General features: G+C 39.2%; 1 protein-coding gene across 1 annotated transcript in view; it reads right to left on the bottom strand.

The window, feature by feature from the left end:
• Positions 1-1,145: 1,145 nt before the first annotated feature.
• The window catches only part of LOC104534862 (neurexin-3-beta-like), a gene marked incomplete at its 3' end in the record, with an annotated part of 30,583 nt that continues 22,550 nt past the window's right edge, over positions 1,146-9,178 (bottom strand). The window contains exons 3-4 of the mRNA XM_010193365.1: positions 7,749-7,838; positions 1,146-1,453 (exon numbers count right to left, since the gene is read on the bottom strand). Coding sequence (XP_010191667.1) covers positions 1,146-1,453; positions 7,749-7,838 — 398 coding nt within the window. The remainder of the gene's footprint in view (positions 1,454-7,748; positions 7,839-9,178) is intronic.

The raw sequence follows: 9,178 nt of genomic DNA, 5'->3' as shown, positions 1-9,178 counted from the left end.
GATTAAACCTTCTGAAGCAGTTAGAAAGCAAGCATGTAACTTGTATGATTACAGGTTTCAAAGGCCTTGATTAAATTAAGGTCTTCTGTCTCAAACAGCAGAAATCGTTTCAGGGAAGCAGATGGAATAATTTAAATTTTTTTCTTCAACTAGACAACAATATACTTTTCTCTGGAGGTTTAATAAAGGCACACTCTGATCAATAATCACTCGCCAGTGTCTCAGCCAGTGTATGCTGCTGTCAATGAAAGTATGCTGGCTTCTGCAGGGTGAGGTTCTGATGTAAATAAAGATTTTGAAACAGATGATTCATCCTAGTTGATAACAAGATAGCACACCACTGAAATAAATACTTTTCAAAATCTTATCCACTGCTGAGATTGGTTACTCACATGACTTGAGTTTGCACAGACCAGAAGAGCCTATTTAAGGTGTTTAGTTCTGATCAGTATCATATTCTGGCTGCCACACAAGTGGTTCCAAACCCACTGCATTTTTAGGAATGAAAACACTGCATTGGCACAATTAAGTCTGAACATCTGAAGCTCTTTTTTTGGTATGAATTATTTTTACCAAAGTCACTGGAACCTCTCTATGTTGGAACACCGACATTTTGCAAGAAACTGATCTTGATAATGTTTCCTTAAAATTTTCTACAGGAAGGCTATAAAAGGAAAATGAAAAATGGCTCTACCCAGAAGTAATGCTCCATTGCTTTTCTCCCCATTATGAACTTCACTGTTGCAGCAGTACCTACTGTCATAATAACAAATAACCATACACCCAACCCCCATTAAGCTTTGTAACTCTCTTAGGAATACACTTCCCCACATATGGAACTGAGGAAACATGGTTAAAGTCATGTTCTTGTTCACACTGGGGCAGTCTTACTTACATAAATGGGGTTGCATTAGAACAGGAGCAAAACCTGTCCCCATTATGGCACAAATCTGCCATAATCAATCATCCAGCTGTTTGTTCACCAACACAGGAGCACAACACGTTGTGGTGATGTACGCTATACAGCATTATTAAAATAAAGAGTTACATGGGCTGCGATCCAGAGCACACAGCTCCCATGAACTTACAAGCGAGCAGTGAAAAAATTAAGAACCCGAGGAAATGCAGAAGGCGAATTGACTCACCTGGATGCTGGGTGGCGAACGATTTTTCCGGGTTGTCGTGGTGGCCATCGTAGTTGTGGTTTCCATGACTGTAGTGGACATTTCTGGTGGCACAGAGGTTGTGGGTGTCGTTCCCAAGATGGAAGGGACTTCCCCAACGAGTCGGACACTTCCATTGATTTTAATGTTGGGGTTGTTCTCCGCTGCCATGTTCAGCACCTTCAAGCCATTGTAATAGAGACCGGAGAGCTGGCCTTGGAAGAGACGCCCTCTGTCCTTCCCTCCTATGGCTATTTGCGCCTGGGTGTTGAAGATCGTTAACTGTCGTCCTAGTGAAGGGGGGTGAATAACATTATTGCCAGACATTTCCTTCCCTTTGCATCTTACATTGAGTCCTGGCCAGAAATGACGGACAACAAAGAAGTAGATTCATTCTTGGTAGTGTTTAGGATGACTGCAGAAATACAGCATGGACATGTACTGTCTAAAGCTCATTAATAAGATAGATTAGTGTGAAAGCAAGAACAGCTAAAACTGAACCTCATACTTCAACATCCAATCACACATCAAAACTCTTGAGGAGCTTTGACTAAGTCAGAAATTTGAACCCACCTTTTTAGAGTTGGACCCATTTTAAACTACAAATAAGGCTTCAATATGTGGCTATTTTCCTACTATCAATTCGGACTGCAGTACCTGTCAATCTTTAACACATAAATAAACCCTCTATTTTGACTGGTCAAAGGGTGGGATTAACTCATAAAGCCACTTCTAACAACGCAAAGGTTTTAAGGGGTGGCTTGGTGACAGCAAAACATCAGAAAAAAAGCTGATAGTGGTATAAGGATTATGTAGGAATTTTGAGACAGGTTCAGTCATGATCTTCCACTGGTAAATTTAGAGTTGTGAAGGCTCAAATATCGAAAACCAAGAAACATCAAATGCAAACGTGTGTGATGTCTCTGAAAGAGCAAAGTCTTTGAAATGAGAGGATAACATAGTGCTTCAGATGGTTAAGTCCCAGAATGCCTTACGTGTGACTCCCCTCCTATAGACAGTGAAATTCAAATGTAGGCAGGTGAAGTGGTTCACTCAAGGACACACCTTGAGTGTTGGGGATGGGCCAACATCATATGTAATGAAAAAAATATTTATTAAAATTAAATCTAGTTACAATGTCCAATTCATCTAGTTTTGCAGGACACAGTCAGCCTGGACTGCTCTATAAATACTGCTTATGAGCCAGGCTGCACTATGTTGACTGTGTTAAGATATAAATCATTCCATGCAGTGCAAAGGCAATGCCTATAATTTCACTGTTTCTCAGATTAGGGGCATACCGCCTGGTATCTGTTGGACTAACAGACAACAAGACTGGGCAGAGTTCAGGAGGGTTATCAATGCAGCATCAAGTCAATCATCATTCAAATATCCACTGTGTTTTCCCATTTTATGAGGTTTGCACCACATGTCCCCATCCCATTCCCTCTCCCCAGTTCTCACTCACCACTTCCTCTCTCTAGTCCACCCTGATGAGAGGTGCAAAATGCCACCATGTAGCAAAGCACAGCCTACAACCCACTGCTCACTCCTTCACAGCCAGTGGTTAGAGTAGATCAAAATGCGAGGGGGAGCTCACCAATTTTGGTGGTCGTCGTGACGGGTCTCGAAGTCAAGTGGTGATGCGGTGTTGCATCATCTTATGGTGACAGGATAGACCATGGGGAAGAGAATGGGGACAAGAGAAGAAATGTATCTGAAAGGAGTTCCTGTCCCCAAAGAGGGCCCTAGCTAACTACGTAAAAGTGGATGGTGAGATGCAACATAAGGACAAGTGGAGGTGGGCTGCACATCCCCTGTGCTTCTCACCCACAAATTTGTCAATGAAACACTAGGACTTGATCAGGGTGGAGTAACTGCATTGATGAAGAAATGAGAAATAAAAATGGAGGGTAACTTCTCCCTGGAAAGTATTGAAACACCTGATGCAATATTCTGCATCTCGGGAGGTTTTAAACTTACCAGAGGCAACGTATGTCTATTAAAACATCAACAAACATGCACTGAAGCCACACATCCTCAGCATGTAAAAACAGAGCCTTTCCTCTTGTCTGTGAGGAAAACAGGATCCAATAACATCTGTCAAAATATTCAGCCCTCTCAGCCCAGCTCCTGTCTGAGCTAGAGGAAACGGCACTGTACACTGCAGAAGGCCAAACTTTTGTCATATACCATGCCTTCAGAGTCTGCTTTTCTTCTCTGCGCTGTTGTGTCTTGGATATTTTTAGTGGATATGCTGTCAGTTCTTGACACTATTTTTCCTTCTCCTCACATGTTCCCTCCCTTTAGCACTGTATTTATTTCTGTGCTGTTCCTGCCCCTACATACTCAAACATTTCACTTGCTGCTGTTCCCTCCTTCCCAACTCACTCGTGGTAGAGTGCCAAACGGTAGAGGTGAGATGAGTAAAGAACTGGGAGTTATTTTACTGATCTTGAGATGTTATCCCTGAAAAGGGAGGAAAGGTATTGACCATTCGAAACTTTCCATTTCCATTCCTTTCCCTTTCCATTTCTCTTGAATCAATACTATATCTTTTTCTCATCTTTTACCAAAGGGAAAAGAGGTGGGCAATGATGAGGAAGGAGACATTTTGCTGTTCCAGCTAGGAGAGCTTCCCAAGCCAGAACAGAAACAGGGTTCCCTCACTTTTACTGGAGGATTACAACTCTCCTTAGGATATAATGCATCCTAACTCAAGCTCATAGCACAGCTTTAGACACACCTGTCATATCCCCTGCTTTACTTTCAGGGATGAGGAGTTAGTATATTAAGGTTGAAAAAGAGATCATTTCTCCATTCCTAGCCCTTCCTCTGCACCTTCTAACATGGAAAGAAAGCGTACACCAAGGAGGTGGCCCCACTCTAGTAAAGAAAATGAACTTTGATTGTGTGTTTTGGGGTCTTCCTTGTTTGTTAAGTGATCTTCTAGTCCAGGATTCATGCACTGCACCATGTGGTAAATGCTGGAGACAGCACTGGTACTAGAACTGTGTTTGCCAAAAGAGCAATCACTTGTTGGAGTCACCGACAACCTGCTTTTCCTCATTCCTCACTCTGCAATGCTGTACACGTGCATGAATAAAGACAACAGGGAAATGCATATGGAATGAGAGAAAACTGCTGAGAGAATATACATGTAATTCTGCCACCATGGGTCACTTCTATTAATTCCTTTATGGTTCTGACACCCTTACTTGCCCCAGGTAAAATGTATTTGGCCAGTGAATTTTACCGAGGAACTGTTTAATTTAGTAAATTCTACGAGGCACGTAAGGACTGCAGACCCACAGTCCTTCTTTTCCAAAGAGAACTCTTTCTACTGCTATTTCAGTGTCATAGTGGAGAAAAAAGATGAGCATATTTTGAGTTTCTGAGGTGTTTTGTAAATATTCTGAATATTTCAAGCTCTTGTTTCTTTGTTTGCTCTCTCATTGACTTCTTCATTTGGAAAACTGAATACCAGTGACAAATATCACAGAGAAATCTTAGTGATATGTAACTTTTCTGCACTACTAGGAGAGATTAGGGGCCTGATTTTGGAAATCCTAATTCACACTAATAGTTCTTGCTTTGAAAGTACAGTCACTCCTATCAATGAGTTTTCACATATAAGTAAGAGAGATTTGAAGAATTAAGGACTTTCAGGATCAGTCCTTTGGTGAGATGCTTTTGGGTGTTTATTAGCTCACCCAACTGCAGAATAGGTAACAGCAGACACCACATATTTTGGTTTTATGACTTCTTAAGTTGAACAATTTAGGACTAATAATTTTTTATATACTCACAAATATAATCTCAGTGACGTTAATAGTGTTTAATGTTTTGCTTATTGCTCATATAATTCAAGACTGTAATCCTGGGCCTCTCTTAAAAATATTTCAAATCCATTTATAATTTTTTTTTTTAAAAAACAAACAAAACCAAAACCCAGTAATGATGCCACTTCAGAAAGATGTTATGTTAGATTTGTTTTCCAAGAATGAACTATTTCATTATTATGAGTAACGTAACAGTGGTACCAAACGAAGACCAAACCTATGGCATTCAAAAATGTCCATCAAAAAGAGTTTCATCTTACCTCACTCAAGCCAAGAACTCATATGGGCAAGACAGCTATTCTATATGCTGTCTCTTTGATGAATGAATCTACCTGTGCCTCCATCCATCAGGTCATCTTGTTCCATTCTGATAGCAAACCCTTTCTCTCATCATCTTTATATAAAGTCTTCTGACAGAAGGCTTCCATGGTACGTTAATTGTTGGATGGATGACCAGATGGATGAGCAGGTTGATGAACAGCTACGGAAATCATTCTTTCATATTTGTTTTTAATTTGAGTGGTACCTAAGATGCTGAAAACCTCTGTCTACTTTGGAATGAACAAAGCTGTGTTGTCTCAGGTGTTGCACTGCACAATGTCATTCCCCGACACAGTGTGAAGACTGAAGTTCCTTTCACTTCAGTAACAGCACGGCTCTATTCTTCTAACCTAAAAACACTCAGTGCTTTGAGAGCGTCTGAATGCTCAAATATTGTCCCTTCTAGACCCTAATGCACGTGTGACTGTCTTTTAACAAAGCATCAATATCCACACAAGGTAGACTTCAGTTCAAAACTTCAGGATGGCTTAAAATGAAAGTGCCTTGGCATGCTTACAAGCTCAAACTTGGAGAAGCAGTGACATAAAAGAAAAGATTTGGTGGAAAACCAAAAAGGAAAAAAAAAACCAAACAAAACCAAAACCAAGCCCAAACCAAAACCACAAAATAAAACAAAGGTGGGTTTCTCAAGCACATGAATTGCACCAAGGAATTAGACATGCATCTGTTTTAACAAAATTGAGGCAATCATTGTCTTTAGTGTTAAAGGGACTTTAGCAATTCAAAATTACCAAAATTATCCTCTTTTTAGTGTTAAACTTTATTTATTTATTTTAGTTTGATCTTGTAAATTAACAGGGCAACCCACTGAGACTCAATAAGCATTTTCTCTATACCTTTATCTTAAAATTTATTGACAAGTTAGCTGAATTAACTGTGCCAAAAAACCCTAGTGGTCAAAAATATTTCTGTTTTCGTTACACAAATATTGTTTTCTTACTTTCACAAATACTTCATCTTTGGTTACAAACATTACACCGTCGTAGACCAAACCTGAAAAGTGGGCAACACCGTCAGCTCCCATTGAAGTCAACGGGAACTGAGTGTGCACAGCACTCTGCAGGATCAGAGCTTTCACTTCAAAATATTGTGGCTGTAGTCAGCCACATCCTTTGTGACCTTAACTGAATTCATACCGGCTTAATCAATTGTTAATTCAGCTGAGGATAGGAGTTCGAAACAGAACATTGGTTTTCCCACTTGGAAAATTTGGTAACAACCGTAGTCCAAATCAGCACGGAAAATGCAAGATCTGAGTTCAAAGGTCGCCCTCGTTTATCAGCAGTACTTTCTTAAAAGGAAACAAGAGAAGATTGTGTTCTGCTTTTTCTAGACGTCAAGCCAAGGAGTTACAGTGATTTTTTTTTTAATGTTTTTAACGCCCACATTTAGTAAAGAGGGAGAAGATCTTCCTGACTTACGCTCCACTGTACTACCAAGAGCCCAGTCCACATTCAGCTGAAATCAGTAGGAGTTATCCTGTTCCCTTCAACAGGCTTGGGAATGGGCTCTACAGCCAAGATTTCTTCTTCCCCTCCAGATTCCTCATAAAAGACCATTTCTGTTCTGACATAAGTCCCATTTCAACAGGTCAACGAGTGTAGGCAGAACTCTCACACAAGCCATTGGACTCATGTGTGTTATCGAGTCTTTTGCTGAACTGTGGCCAATTACTTCAGGCAAACCAAGACAATTAAGTAGCATTGCCTGAGATTAAGTTAGGACAGAATTGGACTCATAATGCAGACAAATCACTTGAGTGTTCAAACTGTACTCCAGACACAGCATAAAAGCGACAGAACAATCATCTCTCTCTGTCTCCCTCACTGTAGTTTAAAGGACAATGTTAAAAAATGTTTTCTTTACAACATTTTTTGAAACCATTTAATTATCTTCATACATTTAGGAAACACAAGGCCATAGTGGCTAAATGAGACTAATGAGAAAAAAGAAACTTACAGGAAGTGGTTTAACAAGTAGGTTTGAAAACTCTCTAAGAACACTTTGATAATAAAAATATAAATGTAGTTTAAAAACAAATCAAAATAGGAAAATCATGCAGTGGTTAAATTGCCATAATACATGTTGTTGCTCTTCGCTCTTCTTCTTTGTTTTGGTTTTTGTTTTTTTAGAAAACGTCTCCTGAATTTTCGCTTGTTTGTTTGTCATTACTACGATAGCAAGCTTAGAATTTCGTCCCTTTAACTGCATTTTAATAGCAATGTATTATAGCATGATTTATCAACATATGGCAGGTGGAAGCTGACACAAATTATAATGAAAATTAAAACAGTCATTTATGCAGCAGGCGATTATCATTTAAGAAACATTTATTTGCAGGCTTTAAAAATGAGGGTTTAGAATCAAATGCGTTTAAAATGAAAGTTTTAATGACTGTTACCTTTTTCCTGCAGCCACTCCTCTACAGGCCGGTTATATTTGAAGGGGATTTTCTGTTTTACCATTTGGAACCGTTCACTATCAGTGTTGCCTTTAAAGTTTAAAAAACAGCTTAAAAACAATCTGAAAAGTCAATGAAATAGTTAAAACATCCTAGATTTTTTTTTGGTTGTTTTTTTATGACCTTGTTTAGATATAAATAAATAAGAGTGCGTGTGTGTATACAAAGATATTTGAAAAGAGAGAGATTTATCTTTAGTAAGGTGGAGAATAGTTATGCATCCAATTGCCTGAAGTTCTGGAAGGCCAAAGAAGTTAAATGCTATGAAGAAGATATCTCAGATGCTCCTGAGTTCATCCAGATTGGTTGGCAATGTGTATTAATTTGCCTGGGACATGAGACCTTGAGTGACCTCAGTTAAAACACTGTGATCAGACTCAGGACTGCACAAGGACATGGCACTATATGTCAGTCACAAAAGCCACAGGGTCAGTAGTATTTTGATCAAACTGCTTGCAGTAGTAAGAGACACGTGTTAGGAATAGTAACCCAGTAAACAGAAAAAAAAAGAAGGGGAGAAATGACAATAAATCAATGCTGAAAGGATGTAATAGAATGAGTTAAAAAAATGAGAGTGGGAAGGTAGACAGAAAAAAAAAAGGACAGTAAAATTTGAGAAGAGGAAGAGCTGTTTATTAAGGAGACTTGAAGGCTCGTGTCCAGTTACCAAGGACTTGGAACCTGTTGCCAGAAGAAGCTTAGAAACCAATTTCCATGAAAGTAGAAATAATTACCCAAGATGTAGACTCTGGCAAGTGCCGTTCTATTGTGCCGTGTTGATGGATAACAGAATTGTGCAATAAAGTGTTTCTTGGAGGAAAGCTCTTATCGCTTGCACAGTAGAGAAAGGAATAGCATTAACAGAAAATCTTTGTCCAAATTCTGAATACTGAAAAGATTGTACAGGTTAGATGGTTTGGACCAGCCTCTTGTAGAATGGAGAAGCTCAGTGTGATGGTGTCAGGACTGAGTAAACAAGTGCCATTTTTCTGCTGTTACATTTTCTTCAGCTACCGTTGCTTTCTGACTCATTCGAGTCTTTGCTTCATGTATTGTTTTTACACTCTTCTGTCAGATAGGCATAAAAAGAGTGCACCTTTTACGAATTTCATTACAATATTGTAGAAAACTATAGTAAGCCCCCAGCTTACTGAAGTAATGCTACCAGAAACAGAAGTTCAGTGGCTCAGTAGTGCTCCAATACATGATTTGAATGAATGGCAGTCCAAAAGTCAGCAACTGCTCTGCATGATTTACAGTACTGCTTTTAAAATCCCACATGTAAATAACCTAACACGGCTTCACATTTATTAGACTTTGTGAAACAGATGCTGGAATAGTTTTTTCAATGAAAAGACTCATCAAGGAAA

Source organism: Mesitornis unicolor, unplaced genomic scaffold, assembly GCF_000695765.1.
Source record: "Mesitornis unicolor isolate BGI_N332 unplaced genomic scaffold, ASM69576v1 scaffold6911, whole genome shotgun sequence".
Lineage (NCBI taxonomy): Eukaryota > Metazoa > Chordata > Aves > Mesitornithiformes > Mesitornithidae > Mesitornis > Mesitornis unicolor.
This window is presented reverse-complemented; position numbering and strand designations above follow the sequence as displayed.